This window comes from Geotrypetes seraphini, chromosome 5 (genome assembly GCF_902459505.1).
Source record: "Geotrypetes seraphini chromosome 5, aGeoSer1.1, whole genome shotgun sequence".
NCBI classification, from domain to species: Eukaryota; Metazoa; Chordata; class Amphibia; order Gymnophiona; family Dermophiidae; genus Geotrypetes; species Geotrypetes seraphini.
This window is the reverse complement of record NC_047088.1, coordinates 119119156-119141329: the sequence shown is the minus strand read 5'-3', so window position 1 is coordinate 119141329 and position 22174 is coordinate 119119156. Positions and strand designations below refer to the sequence as shown.

The 22174-nt window shown below is 41.0% G+C and overlaps 1 protein-coding gene across 7 annotated transcripts in view; it reads right to left on the bottom strand.

Annotated features, from left to right (window-relative positions):
- COL6A3 (collagen type VI alpha 3 chain) overlaps positions 1-22174 on the bottom strand; it is a 1265605-nt gene that overhangs the window by 572085 nt on the left and 671346 nt on the right. For all 7 annotated transcript variants that reach the window (XM_033946673.1, XM_033946674.1, XM_033946675.1 and 4 more), the window contains one exon: positions 10983-11033. In XM_033946673.1, coding sequence (XP_033802564.1) covers positions 10983-11033 — 51 coding nt within the window. The remainder of the gene's footprint in view (positions 1-10982; positions 11034-22174) is intronic.

Here is a 22174-nt window from a genome sequence, read left to right as displayed (position 1 = left end):
TACTTAGCCTCATTTTAGGCTACTACAGATAGAATGATAAGGAATATTTAATAACGGAGATAAATATAAGGAGTAAGATAAGGAATATTTAATAACGGAGATCACCACTCACTAGCACTTGATAATTTATTTTAAAGTTTATTAAACTGATTAATTAACTGACTATTAATGTTATGAGATCTTAAAATTATAAGTATCTAATCATTTATATGAATTCATTTATGGATATATACTAGCTGGTTAACAATTTGAATATTTGAATTTTTAAGTAGCAATTATAATGTATATATAATCTATGCGTTAATTTTAGAATAAACGATTTCACTCCATAGCTCTAGATAGTTGTACACTATGAGGTATTTATTTTGAATAATGATTATATATTTTTAAACAAAGTAAACAATTTTAACTTTATTATGTATAATATCTGGAATACCGTTAGAATTAATTTAGTTGATGTTCAAATAAGTTTGGAAAATGGAAACACAGTTATTTTGGGATTAATAAAATATGCTGTAATTCTTTGTATTATGCAGCGCTCCTTTTTGAACCCTTGAAAAAGCCCGTATGGGCGAAACGGATCCTGTTGGGGCATGCTAGAGACACTGCATTAAATGGATAAGTAAAAGATGAAAAATGCTGCTGCTATTGTCATTTTTTAATTAGATAATGATTTAATGTAACAGCAAGCATATACGTTGGTGGATTAATTATACCTGCTATCATTATATGGAAGCCTTGATTGATAATTCCTATAACAGTGACATTTGTTTGTGGCCATTCTACAATCAATCCCTTATCAAGTGAGGTTGATGTCTATGTGGAAGACCCAGCCAGCTCAAATTATTTCAGTATCGGAAGTTAGGAGGTAGCGTGCTGAAGGAGCACCCCAATACAATAAAACACCACACATAGGAAATAGAGGGCATGGCAGAGGTAGTTACAGAAAGTCCTCCACTTACATTCCTTTCCATGAACTCAGAGACCAAAAGGAAAAATTAGAAAAAGAGAAAATTAATAATAATAATAATAATAATAATAACTTTATTCTTGTATACCGCATTACCATGGAAGTTCTATGCGGTTAACAAATGAAGAGACTGTACATTTACAGCGAAGTTACAATTTCAGTAATGTTACATTTACATTTTAGACGATACATTTTCAGTAATGTTACATTTACATTTTAGACGATAAATTTACGGTGAAGTTGTTTTTTTCAGCTAGGTTGACATATACTGAGTAGTTACATTTGCTGTAAGTTACAGACAGCGGTGTTACAAATAGCAGTGTTACATACGGCGGTGAAGAGTCTGGGATGAGTCGAGGTCAGAGGAGGAGGCGAGGAAGAGGGTGGATAGATCAGAGGAATTTGTCAAAAAGGTAGGTTTTGATTAACTTCCTGAATGTTTGGTAGGGGGAGAATTGGAGATGAGAGTTGAGAGGCATTTGTTCCATTTGCCCGCTTGGAATGCTGGGGATCTGTCGAGGAATTTCTTGTAGAGGCAACCCTTCTGGGAGGGAAAGGAAAACAGGCATTTATTTCGAGTACGAGAAGGGCCAGCAATTTCAAGGTGCTCAGATAGGTAAATTGGTGAAGAGCCTGCTAAGGTTTTGAAGCAAGGCAATTAAATGGGAACAGGATAGACATACAATGAAGTTAGAATTGGACAGAGTAAAAGTGATTTAACAGCCAGGAAAACCAGTGTTAGTGCATAGGGCTGTCCTGACTCTCTGTATCCGAATACCAAGGTGACTCAAACCTTCACAGCCATGCCGGACTCCTATTACTTACCTGTGGATTCACTTCTGGAGATGCAGGATAAGGGAAAGAAGTCAGACTCAGAATTCAGCTTGAGGTATGTGGCACCTTTGATACTGGACACTAGCGGCCGCCCCAATGTTAATACTACCATAGAGGGTCAGGATAAATTAACTTTGATTAATACAGGGGCCAGAATCAGTTTTAAAGATAGAGTGCCTCCTACTGGAGATTAGAAAAATATAGAAATTTGTGAGATTCAGGGTATAAAGAACACAGCATCAAAGTGTGTGTCTATCCCACAAAAGGAACAAATGAAAGACATTGTAGAAACTACTGCCAGCATGAGTGAGAATACAGGCAAAGAAATAGTTGAGGTGGCTGGTCTTGCATTGAGTACAGGAATTCCAAATGCTTCTAAAACTTTGGTTCATGAGGTTATTCCTGTGCAGTTAGCCACACAGTGTTGCCTGCCAGTGCAGCAGCATGATCGTAGTGTAACTCACTCAGAGGCTGAAGATGTTTCAGTTTGGGCACAAGATGTTTGAGGCCAAAGATACTCAACCACAAACCCAGCATCTAGTACTTCCTCCAGCAACAGAACTAGTGTCTAAGATAGAGGAGAGGGGTCTGAGTGGACCTATCTCTTCAGTATGTGGCTCTCCAGCTTGGTCAGATGCTAAACCAGAGGGCTCCGTTAGGCTCACTATAGACTCTCGGGCCCTAACTAAGATTTCAAAGTCTATGGTACCAGTGGCAGCCTCTTACATTGAAATTACTGTGAAATTTAACCCTAAATGTGCATTTTTCTCTGTCTTAGACATGACTAATGATTTTTGGAATCTGCCCCTTGCCTCTGAATGCCAGGACACGACAGTGCAGACAAAAGAAGACACATCTAGCCTGCACCTGACTTCTGCACCGCAGTGCCCACTCCTCAGAGTGCAGTGGGACCCAGGTGACAGACATGTGGTCAGGGTCGGCTTGAATGGAATATGGATGAAGTTTGCACTAAGTGACCTTGAGGATGCTGCTAATTTAAAATGTTTTTTTTTCTTTTCCTTAGCAGCAGTTCAGATATACACATAGCCATCCCAGACCAGTTTTGGCACAGAGATATTTTTCATGTTTTCCAAAGATCCTCTTTATCACTGCAGAGATAAAGATGCTCCCAAGAGACATTAGCTTTATGCCTTTTCTGAATATGAGATGGTTATGATATGCATTATTTGTACTACTCATGTGTTCATCTTTGTTTTGTTTTTCTATAACAATGTGTTTATTTGCAGAGTTAAATTCAGCCCTGAACACTTGACAGACGGAAGAATAGTTTCACGCCTAAAACTTTGTGTTTTATGTTTGGTCTGTGCCATGTTTTGTCTGTGCCATGTGGTCTGTGTTTTGTCTATTTGTTTTAGTTTAGGGGGTACCCCAGGATACATAACATTGGCCATTTCTAGAGCTCTTTTCCCCATTTTTTTTTAAACTAGCCCAATTGAGCAATGTTCTTTTTACCTATTGTTTCATATCCTAAATGTAGCTTAGTTAGGGGTTATATTTTTAAGTAAAGGGTTCACTTTTTATACCGTGTTTATTCTATGCTCCTCACTAGATTCAGTATACATTTCTGACATAATTTTTTTATATATACATTTAGTACAGAATTATGGTCTCTCTGAAGTGCCATAATAACTATATGCAGCACATAAAAACATATATTTTTGGAATGTCTGATTAAGAACCTTAAGTACCTGAATATTGTTTCTCTCTTGCCATACCTCTACCAAGTAAATGCATTAAAATGTTGCCACATTCAGTACAGGCAACCTGGTCTCTCTCTCTCTCTACATTCAGTACAGGCAACATCGTTTCTCTCTCTTTTTTTATCTCTTATTTGGATCACACTGGAGTACAGCTGCTGAATGATATCTGGACTCTTTTCAAGCCGGTGTATCCCTCCCTGTATGCACAGACATCATTTCATCCCAAGGGTGAACACCACCAGTTTAAAGAGACTGTCAGTTCCTGCGGGTCTAATTCATCTTCCTGCATCCTGACTGCAAAGATCTCCTACTTCTCTACTTCCTCACACATGCTGTACAAAATGTTTCCTATTCGTTGGATCCCCGGATTCATGACAGCCACCTTCCTATGAATGCTTTACTGTACAGTTCAACCTATTTACTGAACAATACCTGGTGTAGTCATTCACATCTGTCTTCCGTCACCATTAATGGGACAACCTACTCCACACCTCTGATAACTAATGATTCTATGGACATTCCAGAATTTATTTCATATGCTGTGCATCCACTACCTCTTGGTATGGGGAATGAGACATTTCACAAGCTGCTGAATTTTATAGAACTCCTTGCCTCTATTGAACAACTTAAGAAAACCTCCAAAGAAGTGAATCATACTGTCACTTTTGAAAATGGACAGATTGCAAAACTGTTGAAAACTTGCTACGAGACACTCATGTCTCAGTTTGGGAACTTCTTTGGGTATTCACCCACTGCAAATCACGTATTTTGTGTTTTAATTCATCCTATCATTTTCTTAATTATTATACAAATTTTGTTATGTATTGTTATGATTTTCCTTTGCTGTAAAATGAAACACATGTACATTTCTTTACAACGCATATCCCACGAAGTTCCTTCTAGCTTTTAAGACAGTTATTCATGACTTTCCAGTATCTTCTCTGACACTTGCTAATTTGGCTAATTTGGTTCTAATTTGGTTAATTTGGCATGGCCTATTGCATTGCATACCAGGGTCAGACATAATATATGATCTCATATCCCATACTTGCATACTCTTGGTAACTTAATGCCTGAACCTCCTGAGAAAGCTTCCTGCATCCCTTATGCACTGTTCATTTGCTCAACGACAGGTAAGATATAGCATCTTGGGTTTCCCCACCCAGATAACTGTACAACCTAAGATAGAGGTTTGAACTCATAATGGGAACTGTTTATCTTCATAGCTTGGAGATTCTGCAGGACAAAGGGGATGTGCTGATAATGTTGGAGGTAAGAGAGGCATCTGCGAAGGGTACCGCAAGCTTGCCTTCATTTCAAAGAATAAAATTAAAAATAAAAAAAAGTATGGGAGATGTCACCCTAGCATTGCTAGCAATCAGCATTTTCGGTTAGCCTAACCAATGTCAGCAAAGGCCTATGGGAAATTATATCAATCTGACTCTGGAATGTTGATGCAGATAGACCCTAAAGGCTCCTGCACAGAATTCACATACACTAAGCATCCAGCCAGACTGGATTGTTTACCAAGAAGATAGGCTGCTTGAATGGGACACAGAAGCCAGAGACTAATCCCATCTACCATGCCTATAAGTATCACACCTTCCTTATCAATTAAACTAAACAATGGTTCAAACAGTTTGCAAATTCTAAAAAGAAAGATACTGGGAAATACAATAGTTTCTATATTTAGAATAAGATTCCAAGCTATAAAAGGCTCCTTTCTACAACACCCCTTTCTCCTGCTCTCTTCTTCCTCTTGCTCTATCTCTGGAACCCGAAGCTTAGACCATCACCCCCATCTCCCTTTCTCTCTCTCTCTCTCTCTCTGCCCCTCCCTGGAACTTCACGCTTCTCTCTGGACTCTGTAAGGCAGGGAAACTGCTTTGCTGTCTCCTCAATTGTAATGTTTAATTGTAATGCTTATGAAGATTGCTTTTCTGTAAGCCTATTTCTATAATATATTCTTTATGTCATCACCTCTGGCTGTGCTTCTCATTTGATTCTACTCCTGGTGAATCTTCTGTGAAGGTATTGAACTCGCCTCACATAACCCCTACAACCTTACATTGTGGGGGCGCTACCATCCTTACATTTAGCCACAGCCCTGACTTCCCCCCGGGTGTGGGGTCACCGGGGGGTTTTGAGGCACGGTTTGGTTCTTGCCTTTGTATGGGTCATGTATCTTCGGTGGGCTCCGACCCTTTTGTTTTCTCCTCCTTCAACACTCTCCGCACTGCCTGGGTCTTGCCTCGCATGCCCTTTTTTGCATATCTCCAGTTGAGGCATTTTTACCTGGCTAACCTCCGCCGTCACCTGTGGGGGTGGCTCCTTTTTGTGGGTGGATCAGATCTTCCTGTCCCTCCCCTCTGCTCTCAACTCTATCTTTTTGGTACCATACTGCGAGGGCAGAGAGGGAGGATACCCAGCTGCCTCGGCTGGCTTCTAAGTGGTCTAGGGAGTTGGGGGAGGAAATTACCTCGGGGGAACTCCGTGCCTGCTTCTCTAACGTTACCGCTGGGGTACGCAATGCACAGTTGCAGGAACTTCAGTTTAAACTGCTTCATCGTACCTATTTTACCTGGCTCAGGGGGTTGCAGGCTGGCTTATGGGACTCTGCAGATTGCACGAAATGTGCACGCGCATATGGGACGCTATTGCACATGATCATTGAATGTCTGATCTTGGTCATTTATTGGAAAGGGATTTTGGATTTCCTTGTTCAAATCCTGGGGGTGCCAGTCCAGTGCTCTTACTGTATTTTGGTACTGGTCATGAGGTGGATTTTTTGGATAAGGGTTTCACTGTCGCCCAGTGGCATTTTGTCTATGTTACCCTTCTAGTAGCTTAACGGGGTGTACTCTGAAAGTGGATAGATGCAGAACCCCTGGAGTTGATGGGCTGGAAGCGGTCACTTTGGGAAGTGGCCCTTTGGGAGTTGCGGGGTTTGGAGGGGCGGATTGAGGGGCATAGTCGGCTGTATAGGTCTCTTTGGGAACAGGTCACTGCTGTTAGTGCTGCTCCTCTGTGAAGCTGCTTTGCTCATCATTTTTTTTCTTCTTTTTTCTTTTCTTTCTCTCGTCGCTGTGGGGGGGCGGATGGGGTGTGTGTGGGGAGGAGGCGGGGTTTTCATCTTGTTCGGCTGTGGGGGATTCCATATTCATGGGTAAACAGGGGAAGTAAACTGACAGACAGTGTTGCTTTTTGCATGTCTTGACTGTTCTGTGTGCCTTCAGTCTTGTTGGGCACTGGCTGGTTTACGGCTAGGGGGGGTTCACCCCCAAAATGATTGGATGGTCTTATTGTTCTTGTTCCTTTTACTCTTTTCCCAACTTGTGAGTTGGAATACGTGCAGTATTTGCTATGTTTTTGGTTACTGTTTGGTTGTATTGGACTTGTTTGCTTTTTTTTTTAATTTTATTTTTTATTCATTATCATATTCACTAGTAATACAACTTGTTAAAGCAAAACCCGTTCTTAATGGTTATAACTTTCTTTTTTTTAAATTCTTTATTCATTTTTACAACTTACAAGTGTAATCGGAAATAACATTTAAACTTACAAACAATATCCAAATTTTTATGTCCAAAATCATTGAATATACTAATTCATTCAATGATTATCTCAAAAATTGATTATTGCAATGCGTTATTTAAGGGAGTGGCTCAAAAGGAAATTAGGCGGTTGCAGATAATCCAGAATCCTTCCATTAAACTTATTATGAAAGCAAAGAAGTTTGATCATGTGACTCCTTTACTTCAAAAAGCTCATTGGCTTCCAGTGTCTCATCGTATTCTATATAAATTATGTTTGCTTACATTCAAATCTCTCTTATTTAAAACTCCAGCTTTTATTTATAAAGCATTGATACCATATAATTCTTCTAGATTATTGAGATCAAATGACCAACATTTATTGGTCAATCCCTCTCTTAAAATTATCAATACTCGACGGCAATTTATCTTTACTATTATGGTGCCTCAGACTTGGAATTCACTCCCACTTTACTTAAGAGAGGAAAAGAACTTGGAAAAGTTTAAGAGCAAACTTAAGAGTTTTCTTTTTAAAGATGCATTCAATATTTAATTGAATTGCCTACTGCTCTTCTGTTTATTTTTAAACCTTCTATTCAGTTTTGTCTTTCCCTCTAATTGTTGACTCCTACATTACTTAGATTGTATTTCTTTCCTTGCCTTGCCTATTGTTTCATTGTGTTCGTAAATGAGTTTTTTATTATGTTTTGCAAACTTAGTCCTTTTGTTAGTTATGTATGTTTATTTTATGTATATTTTAACTATGTATTTTGCTGATTTGTACATCGCTTAGAATTTGGAATAGGCGATTAATCAAATTGTAAATAAACTTGAAACTTGAAACATCACTTGAATTTCTGTTACAATCATCTTAAATTAATGAAATTTATCCCCCCTCACCCTTACCATATCGTATAGATCACGTATAACATATAATATATTCTTTTCTACCAATCCAAACAACTAATATAAGATCAGAAACCCCCCCACCCCCACCCTCTCATTTGCAATTGTATAATTAAGGGAAAAATGTTATTTACTCGTTACAATAATCTGTTAATGGTCCCCAAACATCCTTGAATTTATTAAAATGTCCTTTCTGTATGGTTAATATTCTTTCCATCTTATATATATGACACAAAGAATTCCACCAGAAATTAAAGTTTAATCTACTCCAATTCTTCCAATTAAAAATAATTTGTTGAATGGTGACTCCAGTCATAATTAGCAAGAGCTTATTATTTTTTGAGGATATTTAACTCTTTGCCCTCATTGACATGCCAAATAAAATAGTATCATATGATAGGGCCACCGGATTCTCCAATATACTATTTATTTGGCCCCATATTGATTTCCAGAAATCCAAAATAAATGGACCATAGAATAACAGATGATCTAGAGTCCCAGCTTAAAGATTGCAGTGCCAACATCTATCAGACTTAGAGCTATCTAATTTATGTAAACGAACAGGGGTCCAAAATGCTCTATGTAACAGAAAAAACCAAGTTTGTCTCATAGATGCAGACACTGAACAAATTCGAGGCCATTGAGACACCGTAATTTGATGCTTGATCTCAATGCTCCAAATGTCTCGAAGACCATTTTTTGTTTTTTTATTTACAAATCCAGATATTAATTTGTACCACTGTGCGGCCAGGTGTCCAAGGAAGTCCACCTGAAAGCATAAGAACTCTAAACTATATTGATTAGTGAGATTTTTCCATTCAAGGAACCCCGCCTGAATAGTCTGCTTCAGTTGCAACCATCTATAACTTTGTGAATTATTAAGACCATATTTATGTTGAATTAAGGAAAAGGCTTAATACGTCTACCCCCCAGATTTTATTTTTTGGTGCTAGACTCTTCACCTCTGATTAACCCCTTAAGGTCCAAAAAGGATCTTAGATGATCAGGTGTGTAAAAAACATATTTTAGACCCATATATTTAATTATACATTTACAAGGATAAACTAAAGTAAAAGTAGCCCCCAACTTCTTTGTATCTTTTCACATTGTTAAAAAAAGCTTACGCCTTTCTTGTGTCAGTTTTGTAACATCATGGTGTAGCCATATACGTTGACCACAGAAAGGTGTACCTATCTATTTTTTTAAAGAATAACCTCATAATTGAATTAAGATCTTGCTCAAATATAAAGTTTACAATTAATGTAGCTCTATGCTTTATATCCGTGAATGATTCTTCCAAAACTCTGTTAAATTTTGTAAATCAATTTATCTAGTAAATTCCCAGAAAGCGGTATATTTTCAGAGATGAGTACTTCTTCCAAACCAATGTTTCTTTTTAATGTTGATAAAAAATAAGCCTTGCTTATAGGAGGTAATTTATCTGGTGGAAAAGACAAATTCTCCATCAGAAATTTTTTAGATGTCTATCGGTAACATAAAAGGAATTTTTGGACAATTCAGTACTCTTAAATTAAGATGTCGATTATAATTTTCAATCATTTCTATCTTGTGAGATATAGTAGACTGATTTCTAATTATAGTAGAAATGGCATTTTTCAAAGGAATAGTCTCAGAGTCTATCTTCTTTAAGCATTCTTGTTTCACTTTTTCAATATATGAAGTAAAGGAGTCTACTTTGGTTACTAGTACTTGAACATCTGAAGCCATCTTTTCCACCTTCTCTTCCATTCTCCTTATGGCCTCCAGGAGGATATCCAGGGTGTTAGCAGGAGTTCTTCCTGAGGCTTCGGTTCCCTGAGGGCTCTTACTCCCCTGCTCTCCAGACAAGAGTGTAGCTCCGCCCGCTACCTGCTCTGGAGCAACTCCCTCCTCCCCTCCGGAGAACGAGTCACTGCTCTGCCCGCCCGCTGGACAGAGCAGTGCAGAGATCATTGGTGGTAACAGAAATGTCTCTAGGTCCAAGGGCTCGAGTGCTCCCTCAATCAAAGCCGTTGCAGAAGTCTGCTGCCAAGGGGAAGTCTGAGGGTCGGCAGCGTTCATGGCTCTAAAAACCGCTGAAGTGTCTGCTGCATTGGAGAGGAGGTAAGGGCCGCCAGTTGAGATATCCTCACGGCCCCTTTCCTCTTAGTATGGGGCATAGTACAAAACTTGGAAAAAACAGTAGATTTTAAAGTAAAAAGTAGATAGCCGGGACGCTGCTGCTACACGTCCGCCATCTTGGATCGCCCAATCTCAAATGAAACTCTGTTTGCATCTTAATAAAAAATGTTTCAAACCAAACCCCCACCACCACTAATTTTGGTCAATTAGTAATTTATACTTGGATATTTTTGGATCAAAGCACTTATATGACTTGTAGCTGCTGCTGACCACATACATGCTTTTGAATATTGGCTCCTAGATTCTTACTTCTTTATTAATGGTAGATTAATTTCCACCAGCTGCAATGACATTAAGGAGTAAAGGACTAGGGTACAACTGATGCAGAGCATCTCACATTTCATGAGATTCATAGTCAATTCTTTCATCCATCCATAATTAACAAAAGCCAGAGTTAGGGTGTGGACAAAACAATAATAACAGGATATCATCTCCATAAATCTTATAATTCTTGTCAAAGGAGCTCAGGAATTTCCCAGTGGGCTGAATGTATATTTAAATAATATCAAAGAGAATATTGAACTCTAGGGACCTAATGGGCTTCTACTCAAACTAATTAAGAACAAAGTCATCCCCTTCCACATGGTGGAAACATTGAAGCAAAACTATATGGTTAAGTATACATGGTAACTGTTGAAGAAATGTGAAGCAAGATCATCAAGATGTCACCCCTTAACCCAGTCTTTAATCAAGGATTCCCACAGTGAGACTAAAGTTAAAATATAAGGAAACATTAAATGTTATACTTTTTTTAAAGCAGACTGCATGAATCAAAAGTATTCTAAAGGAAAAACATTTACAGGAACTGAATAGATTGAAATATAGAAGTTCTCTTACTTTTTTGCCTTTAGGTCCTATACCACCAATGCCATCACGTCCATCATCCCCCTAAGAATTTAAAAAACAGTGTTAATATATATTGCAGAATGGAGTACATCATAATTATATTTTTCATATTCTGTGTGGCTACCGTGTTTCCCCAAAAATAAGACCTATCCCAAAAATAAGCCCTAGCAGCCCCCCTTTCTTTTTCTCAGCACACTCCGAGCTAAGGATTAATTAATATCAATATGTACATGAGATTCACGCATGTGTAAGTGCACAAAATGTGCAACTAATGTTGCAAACATTGAGACCTTATTTTTCCTTTACTCTCCTGAACCTCCCTGCCCCCTTCCACCAATTTAAATATTTAAAATTGTTAGTGGTGCAGTGGATTTAACAGTTCCAGGATCATTTCCAAGAGCTTTAGGATCTTTTCTAAGAGCTATGGGCTGCCTTTCCCTCTGACACGCATGTGCACATGTGTATGACAACACATATTACATCACCACACAGTGACATCACTGCACGTGTGGCAATGTTTTTGACCCAGCCCCAGGCATCAACAAAGGCCTGAGCTTTTCCTAACGGGCCTAACTTTCTCCTCCAGCCCTACCCTTCAGCTCCATTCTGCCTCTTGTAACACTGGTTGCAATAGTACTAGAAGATTGGAGGGTGGCCAACATGACACTGAGTTTTATAAAGATTTCCAGTTGTGATCCATGAAATTATAGACCAGTGATTCTGAAGTCAGTGCTGGGCAAAATGGTAGAGACTATTATAAAGAACAAAAATGACAGAACATATATATAACAATGAGAGAAAGCCAACATGGATTTAGTCAAGGAAAATCTTGCCTCATCGATGTACTGCATTTCTTTTGAAAGGGTGAATATGTGGATAAAGGTGAGCCAGTTGATATTGTGTATTTAGATTTTCAAAAGGCATTTGACAAAGTACCTCATGAAAGACTTCTGGAAAAATTAGAAAGTGATAGGATATGAGATTTAAATGGTCAATATACTAAATGGAGAAGGGTAAACAGTGGGGTTCCCCAGGGGTCTGTGATGGGACCTCTGCTTTTTAACATATTTATCAATGATCTAGAGATGGGAATAACTAGTGAGATAATTAAATTTGCTGATGACACAAAATTGTTCAAAGTTGTTAAATCACAAGAGGATTGTGAAAATTGCAAGAGGACTTTGTGAGACTGGGAAACTGGGCATCAAAATGGCAGATGACATTTAATGTGAGCAAGTGTAAAGTGATGCATGTGGGAAAGAGGAACCCAAACTATAGCTACGTGATGCTGGGTTCTATGTTAGGAATCACTGTCCAGGAAAAGGATCTAGGAGTCATTGTTGAGGATACGTAGAAAACCCCAGCTCAATATGTAGTGGCAGCTAAGAAAGCAAATAGAATGTTAGGAATTATCAGGAAAGGAATAAGAACATAAGAACATAAGAAGCGCCTTCACCGGATCAGACCGAGGTCCATCTAGTCCGGCAATCCGCACACGCGGCGGCCCATTTAGGTATTCCTTTATGGAGACCCGGATTTACCGTATCCCTCAATATGATATGCAAGAAGGTATGCATCCAACTTGCGCTTGAATCCCAGTACAGTAGTCTCCTCCACAACCTCCTCCGGGAGTGCATTCCAAGCATCCACCACGTGCTGTGTGAAAGAAAACTTCCTGACATTTGTCCTGAATCTGCTGCCACTCAGTTTCAGGCTATGACCTCTTGTCCGTGTCACATGTGAAAATGTCAGTAATGCTGCTTCTTGGTCTATTTTATCAAATCCTTTTAATATTTTGAAAGTCTCAATCAAATCCCCTCTCAGTCTTCTCTTCTCAAGGGTAAACAGTCCCAGTTTCCTAAGTCGATCTTTGTAGCTCAAATGTTCCATTCCTTTAATAAGTTTCGTGGCTCGCCTCTGCACTTTCTCCAGCAGAGTTATATCCTTTTTAAGGTATGGAGACCAGTGTTGGACACAGTATTCTAAGTGCGGTCTGACCATTGTTCTATAAAGTGGCAATATGACATCTTCTGATCTACTCGTAATCCCCTTCTTAATTATGCCCAACATCTTATTTGCTTTCTTTGCCGCCGCCGCCGCACATTGTGCCGATGGCTTTAGGGTACTGTCAATCAGTACCCCCAAATCCCTTTCCTGTTCGCATTTTGCTAACTTAACCCCCAACATCTTATATTCATGTTCCTTGTTTTTCTTTCCTAGATGCATCACCTTGCATTTGTTTATGTTAAAGTTCATCTGCCACTTTATCGCCCACGTTTCTAGCTGGTTCAGATCTTTCTGGAGGTCCTCGCAGTCCCTTTGAGAGCCCACTGCCCGACATAGTTTTGTATCATCAACAAACTTTATTATATTGCATGTTGTTTCCTCTTCCAGGTCGTTTATAAAAATATTGAACAAGATAGGCCCAAGAATAGAGCCCTGGGGCACGCCGCTGGTCACTTTCTCCCAGTCCGAGAATTTCCCATTTATGCTAACCCTTTGCCTTCTGTTTTCAAGCCATTTGCCGATCCATCTGTGTACTTCTCCTCCTATGGAAAACATTATAATGCCCTTATATCACTCTATGACACACTTGTCAAACACAAGGCCCGGGGGGGCCGAATTTGGCCCGCCTGGCCATTTTATGTGGCCCGTTGTGACTGCCGCATCTAAATGACTGACTATGCAGCCCCAGTCCCAGTGGCACTCCAAGCACCTGAACACACTGCCCCACTCCCAGCAGCACTCCAAGCTTCTCACCACACTGCTTTAGTACCCATTTACAGGCAGAAGGACCCAGTCCCAGTGTAAAAGCTAGGTTGGAGCAGGGTGCTCCACACAAGTGCATGACTGCGCCACAGTTAGGATAAGGAAGGATCTATACTTCTACTAAGACTAAGTATCTTAATAAAAAAAATCTGGCCCTCGACTTAGCCTGTGTTTTAGATTTCAGCCTCTTATGTGATCGAGTTTGATACTCCTGCTCTAGGGTATGGCCATACCTTGAATACTATATGCAATTCTGGTCACCATATCTTAAAAAAGATATAGCGGAATTAGAAAAGGTACAGGAAAACGCAATGAAAATGATGAAAGGAATGGGACAACTTTCCTATGAGGGATCTTCAGCTTGGAGAAGAGACTGCTCAGGAATGATATGATCGAGGTCTATAAAATACTGAGTGGAGTGGAAAGGGTAGATATGAATCAATTGTTTACTCTCCAAAAATACTAGGACTAGAGGGCATGCGGTGAAGCTACTAAGTAGTAGATTTTAAACAAACCAAAGAAAATACAGTATTTCTTTACACATGTAATTAAACTCTGGAATTCATTGCCAGAGAATGTGATGAAATCAGTTAGCTTAGCAGGGTTTAAAAAAGGTTTGAGAAGTCCATAGGCCGTTTATGAGATTGCTTGGTGAAATCCACTTCTTATTCCTAGGATAAGCAGAATTAAATCTGTTTTACTTCTTGGGATCTGGATTGGCCACTGTTAGAAACAGGATACTGGGCTTAATGGACCTTTGGTCTGTCCCAGTATGGCAATTCTTATGTTATTTTCTAAAAGAGGCAATAGGGTTCCCAGAGAGAACATCCAAAACTTTTCCTTTACCAGGTACTTGTTGAGTGCTCGGAGGTCTAGAATCAGGTAAATTCCTCCGGTCTTCTTCAGGATAAGGAAGTACCTTGGATAGAATCCCTCACTTCTCTCTTGCAGTGAAACTTTTTCTATTGCATTAAGCTGGAGGAGGGCTGAGGGATCCTGGCAAAGGAGGGCTCTCTGATGGGGGTTGAAACAAGACTCTCTTGAAGGTGGTTTGGTGGTTTCTTCTGCAGATGAAGGGTATAGCCCTGACTTACCACTTGAGGGACCCATTGATCTGTTGTTATGAGGGTTGAGTGCTATCGGAAGAGGCGAGGGCAGAGATACACCAGCTAAGCTTTCTAGAAGGGAATCAAAACAACTGCTGTTGCTTAGGTTGAGTAGGCACAAAAGTTTTCTGTTGTCTCGGACATTTTTGGGTAGATGGTCATGTACTGTAGATGCAGGAGGCTTACGGTATTTATTTCTGGAACAGTATGAAGAATGCCTGTAGGAGCTTGAAAATCACTTAGTCTGCTGAGATTGTTGAGCTTTCAAGGAGGACAGAGTGGTCATACAGTCAGTATGTCTTTTGATCTTTTGCATCACATCCTCTATATGGTCTCCAAACAAGTCATCATCTGTACAGGGTATGATGGAAAGATGGTCTTGAACATTGGCATCCAGATCTGAGATTCTGAGCCATGCTCTACCTGGGGGAGCACTAGCTTAGGTTCTAGAGCTGTGCACTTTAAGGATTTCACTACTAGTGATTGGTGTGGCAGCTATTGTTTGTCAAACCCAGGGGCAGGCTGAAGCTTGTAAAGTTTTTGAGCAAGGCCTCCTTCATAAGGTTGTGGAGAGGAACCTTCAAACAGTGCTTCGGCAACTCCTTGTAGTCGAGTGCCTTTCTGAATACTACAGTAGTTTCTGTTTCAGATTCCATTTTAATTGGAAGATCCTGCCTCATTTGCCTCATAAACTTGGTAAAGGACTGACTGGCAGGGATAGAATCTGATGCGGCAGTGAAGCTGAATCTGAAAGACTGCCTTTAGAGAAACCATCGATGAAGTCAGACCTGCTAGAAACAGGAAGAGACAAGTCATAATCATAGTCCTCATCATATTGACCCTTAGACCTGGAACGATGGTGGGAGCAATGAGGGGAGCATCTAGTAGGTCATCTGGTCATGCTATGATGTCTAGGATTAGAGCTGCGACCTTAGGGGGAGTGTTGACATGGATGTTTTGAAAGTCATCGAAAGGAGTGTTGAGTCAGACAATATGCTCTATCCCCCAATGATGATGTGGCCATAGACACAGGTGATAGGTGGAGTTATCAATGCTTTCATTAAGCGTACATAGCGCACGTGCAGGAGTCTTAAGAGTGGCAGTCTGTGGTATCTCGCTAACCTTGCTCAGGCCCAGTCAAGGCTAGGGGCATGCTGACAGGATTTAGCACAGCATGCAACTGCAGTAGCCCAGCTAGCCCATTCCACAGCAGTATATTTGGATGATCTTGGAGAGAAGGGGCCTGTATGGTAGAAGGTACATAAGGGGCCTATTGCTGGAACTGGAGTGCCTGTGTGTTAAAGGCACAGAATGCGCTTGCTGATGCAGAGATAATGCTTGTGCGGTAGTCAGCACAAATTGTGCTCCTTGTTGCACAGACACTGGAACTTGTGACTGTGATGTAGTCGGCACAGAATGCACACATGTACAGAGGTATCAATTCATTGTTTCTTTGATGGAGAAGATGTTTGTGATGCAGCAACCTTGGAGGGAGAACAGTGCTTGTGCTTATTAGCTTTTTTACATGGTTACCCTAATGGCGGCAGCATTGAAGTAGTTGAGGTACAGCTAGATGTTGAAATTGACGACCCTGGAGTAGGGCTGTGAAGAGGAGCATCTGCGTCAGAGTTGGCCATCCTCAATGTTGCTTCAAAACTGAGCCAAAAATCAAAAAATTAATCGGTAGGTCAACAACCCTGAGAGAAAAAATTGTGACACGAGGTTCCTCTGTAAAGATTAGGAGGCTAATAGGCCAAGGTTTATAAGTACTCCTTTCAGTAATACTGGCAGATAAATTAAATTGAAAAAAAAATTAATACGGGAAGGCACAAGACATACACAAATGATACACACAAAAAATAAACACACTCCTGGCACATAAAGAGTGCCAGATGTTCATCTCACCATAACCCCCTTATAGTGTATGGTGAGTCCTCCAAAATTCCCATAAAACCTGCCATATCCACCTCTCTATCACCCCAATAGCCCTTATTCCTCCAGATGGCACTTGTATAGCAGTATAGTAGGGTTTTGGTAGGCTCACACCTTCCACCATAAATGTAGTGGATAGAGGGGGATATAAGCATGGCTCCTCCTCTCTCTGGTTCTCGACACCACCCACTAAGTAACTTCACATACCTGTTTGCTGTTCTACTAGGCTTCCCTATAACAGATGCTGTGTTCTAGACAGGTATGTCCTGTTTTATTCAGATCTTTGGGGAGTTGGAGGGGGGTCAGTGACCTCTGGGGGAGTATAGGGGGGGGGGTCCATTGGTATCTAGTCAGTTTGGGTACCTTTGTGGTACTTAGATGCTTCTAAATCAAGTCTAGCTCCAGTCATCTAAGGTTTGATTATTGTCACAAGATGTCCAAGTTTAGACACACCCTGCAATATTCCCCCTTGAACTCTGGATTCACAGTGGGTGAAACATCTCGCTAGACATCCAGGAAACCGGTTTTGAAAATCGGCACTTGGACATCCTGGTAATTAGGATGTCCAAGTGACAACTTAGGCGATATTTTGGACATTTTAGTTTTTTGATTATGAGCCCCAGTGTATGCAAAGGGGTCAACTCAGGAGTAATTCTATAGGTATTTCTTTACAGAAGGAGTGGTGGATACATGGAACAGTATCTCTGAGTGAGAGGAAAGATTTGTAGAACTGAGTAGTCTGTGTGGATGGCTTTATGGTCTTTATCTTATATCTTTTATTTTATTTGTTTCTTTCTCTGTTTCTTTTTTATGTGCTATAATTATTGCCTAAAAGTAGCAGTACATTATCAGGCTAATTTTTTAGTCATGGCTGCCACTACATTAATTTAAATGCTGTTGAAGATTTCCTGGAATTTACAGGTGGGTGATAGTTGTCACCGATGATATGAAAACTGAGATTGTGAATGAATCAAAATTAATTAAATATGGAAACTCAGCCTTGAGGCCTTATAATTAGAGATTAAGCTCACAGATTGGCATTCCTTGTAGAGAATGACACGGGGAAAAAATCTGTCCCCGTCACTGCACCGTCCCTGGCCCACCATCCTCTGCACCACCCCGCAACCGCCATTCCCTTCACCGCCCCGTCACCGTCACCGCCATCCCTTTCACCGCCCCGTCACCGCCACTGCCATCCCATTCATCGCCCCGTCACCGTCCCCGCAGCATCCATATAAGCCTCAGTACTGCGAAACACTATGAAGACAGAAGAGAGTTCTGCCACTACTACTACTGCACTGAGAATCTGTTTCAGTGCCTCTGCCCTGTAGTAAAAACAGAACATAAAATAAATCAATTAACTTGTCCTCCCTTTCAATGACGTGTCCCCCATGTTCACCTATAGCTCGAATCAGGTCAATTGTGCACACTAAAAATGCAGGAGGATCTGGAACGTGAGCGCAGGCAGGCAGTGATACAAAAACAGCAGACACCCGACCGACTGCAGTGTTCCGCCATCTCCCTCTCTCCATCTCACCTTAGATGTAGAGTATGCCGGCTTTCTTTTTCGCCCAGCCGCATGTGCGGGTGCTCATTTGTTCAATATTTTCCTCTGACGCAACCGGAAACAGGAAGTTGCAAGAGAGGAGAAGATTGATCAACGCGAGCACGGCTTTTTGAACGCATGCGGCTGGGCGAAAATGAAAGCCGGCATACTCTACATCAGTGTTTTTCAACCTTTTTACACCCGTGGACCAGCAGAAATAAAATAATTATTTTGTGGACCGGCAAACTACTAGGACTAAAATTTTAAAACCCTGTTTCCGCCCCATCTCCGCAAGCTCAGTCACCTCAGTACCTATAGAAAAATAGACAAATATAGTGCAAAATATAGACAGCAGATATAAATTCTCAAAACTGACACATTTTGATCACTAAATTGAAAATAAAATCATTTTTCCTACCTTTGCTGTCTGGTGATTGATTTCATGAGTCTCTGGTTGCGTTTCCTTCTGTCTGTGTATCCTTTCTTTCTGCACTCAGGCCCAAGAATTGTCCCTTTCTATTCCCTCCCTCTTTCCTTCCTATGTCCTTAGTGCCCCCGGTGCCTCCTTCCCATGTCTTTAGTGCCCCTGGTGCCTCCTTCCCATGTCTTTAGTGCCCCCAGTGCCTCCTTCCCATGTCTTTAGTGCCCCCAGTGCCTCCTTCCCATGTCCTTAGTGCCCCTTCCTGTCTTTAGTGCCCCCAGTGCCTCCTTCCCATGTCTTTAGTGCCCCTTCCTGTCTTTAGTGCCCCCAGTGCCTCCTTCCTATGTCTTTAGTGCCCCCAGTGCCTCCTTCCCATGTCCTTATTGCCCCTTTCTGTCTTTAGTGCCCCCAGTGCCTCCTTCCCATGTCTTTAGTGCCCCCAGTGCCTCCTTCCTATGTCCCTCTCACTGCCTTTCACACTTTGTCCCACCCCCACCCCCGAAGCCTGCCTGCCTGCCTATGCCTGTCTACCTTTCTCCCTCCCTAGCCAAAGCCAGCCTGCTGCCTCCCTGCCGCTAAAAAAAAAAGCCTCCCTTCTTTTCCTCTTCTCTTACCGCCATGCTGCAGCTGCTAAAGCCGGAAGTCTTCTTTCCGACTCAATTCTGATGTCGGAGAGGACGTTTTGGGCCAGCCAGGCAGCGATCGGAAAGACTTCCTGTCGGCTTTAGTAGCTGCAGCATGGCGATAAGAGCAGGAGAAAAGGAGAGGCTTTTTTTTTTTTTCTTCGTGCGAACCGGCAGAAATTCAACCGGCGGTTCCTCTTCAGTTCAAAGGTGAGGTGGAGGGAGGGAGATGGCGGGGACCACGCGATCTTGATTGCCTCACTGCGGGGACAAGTCCATTCACCGCTCCACGGGGCGGTGAATGGCCTTGTCCCCGTCCCGCAGAGGCCACTATTTTTTGTTCCCCGTTTCGGCTGGTTACCCGCAGCTAAACATGGCTAGCCGCAGGTAACCGCCACCGTGTCATTCTCTAATTCCTTGTCTAAATTGCTGATTCTACATTTTAGCTAATGCTACAGAAGTTCAGAAGGTTGATTTTGTGACTTTTAAGACATAAATTTATGTACTATTCTTTATATACATCCATGGGGATAAGGTTCTCAGAGGAACAGGAAGCTTGGGTGTTTTATAGAGAGAATCTGTTCCTTGTAGATTAGAACATACAATGCTAATTGGGAGGTCATATGGATGCCAGGATGTAGATGTCAAGACTAGGCTTTTTACTAACATGATTGATATTTGAAAAGGTCAGAGATCAAAAGTGATTTAGAAAGAAAAAGTGAAACACTGCCACCTGCTGGGTTTAATAACTTAACAGAATGGACTTTTAATGTTAACATTGACGTAAGGCATTTTTGAAAAGGAAGTCATGTGATCAACTGTGCAATTATATTATAAAGCATGATAATTATTACAAATGATGTCACATAGAGTATAAATCTGTTTGTCCTCCTTTCTCCATTTGAAGAGCACTGAAATTCTGATGGCTTGCTCTTCCCATAGTCTGGGAGCACTGTTAATAAATTCTAATTGTTTATTACATGGCTTTTCCTCATGTCTGTTGTTTGAATTCACTGAACGGAGTCTCTAGCCCAGTCATTTGGGAGAGAGAATCCATTACTCAGTGACTTCCTACCTGTTCTCACCTTGTAATTCACTGACTGTACAGCTCTCTTTCACTGTAAACCACCTAGAAGTCATAAGATTATGGCGGTATAGAAAAAATAAAGTTATTATTATTATTATTATTCTGGCAATTCTTTTGGCCTCGATGTTGAAGTCTTCCAGCTTGGCCTGAACAATGCTGTTACTGGCATTTAAATTAATATTCAGCATTAGTACATATGTAGCTAACTGCACTGCATATATGTGTAATAGGGTGACTTCTACTGCTTTTTGTTTAGTTTAGGCCTACTACTGCTCCAGAGGCAAACATTTCCTTATCACCAGTATCACCCAGACTAAACTAAATGTGTAGCTTATTTAGATAGTGGCTAAGTATCACTCCTATTTGAGCAATAGTTTGTTTCTATTTTTGTTCCACCCTCCCTCCATCCTTCACTATAAAGATTGGGTTAGTTCGAATAATTTTTAGCCTGATACTTTAGGCACCTCATAACTACTGTAGCATGATATGATTAATTTTGCTAGAGTTATGAATTTTGAATTTAAGTTATTGGCTGACCCAAGAAATAATAAATTTTGATGGATTTAAAGTAAAGTGTATTTCTCTGCAGACAAGCAGGGGATATGCAGGGACGGATATGCAAGCACACTTTTAGGTGAAGCCCACTGACGAAGCTCTCCCCCTAGCTAAGTAAACTTTACGCTTACTGGGCAAGTGCAGGAGTCAGTACTCCCACTGCCCCTCCCCTTGGAATGCCAGTTTTATTTTCTAACCGCTCCTGACAGCTCTCAGCTCTCTCCTGTTCTCTCCTCATTAATAATACTAATAACTACCTCTAACAAATCAAATAGAGAGAATAATTAAAATACTTCAGAGAGAAATAGTTAAAAGGTGAGTCTTAACCAAGCGTTAAAAAAAAAAAAAATTGGGACTGAGAAGCCTGCTTCGTGGGACTGTTCTTTTATTTTTTGCAGTTGTTAAACTTCCTCAGTTTCAGCGCCGGTTTTTTAAAGAGGCAGAAACTAGGACCGCGAAGACATTTTTTCTTAGTCCACTCCTCAAGCCGCAATGAACAGTGGCTTGCAGTTCTTTGGCGCCGGAACTTCTCCTCAGCAAAGCCAGCCGCCAACACCACCACTAGCTTCCTCCCCCTGCTTGGGTGATAGTCTTTTCGGAGAAAAGGTAATAGTAATGGTTTCCCAGCTGAAAGAAAATTCTTCTACTAGTAGGGAACTCTCAGCACATTCTTCTGACCAGTCTCACCAATTTCGACGACCCTCGTCTTCTTTCACTTACCAACGGCCTTATCATCAACAGTATTTTCAGCAATATTACCCACGACGTAGATTTGCTCCATATAACCGTCCTCTTCCACCAAGAAACCAATCATCTGCATCCTTTCTACCTAAACAGCGTCCCAGGGACAGGAAGCAGCCATCTATTCCTCAGCTTCCGGCCTTCACCTGCTTTTTGACCATGTACCAGTAGGGGAGGGGGGGCGGCTAACTCATTTTCTTTCAACCTGGCAGCTATCACCACAGATCAATGGGTTCTCTCCATTGTGGCACAGGGTTATTTTCTCAAAGTAACTCCCTCTCAACCTCCTCCACCTTCTGTGATTCCTCATCAGCACATTCCACAATTTGCAGCAGAGGTCACTCTTCTACTAAACAACAATGCCATTGAGAAGGTACCTCCAAGTCAACAAAATCAGGGATTT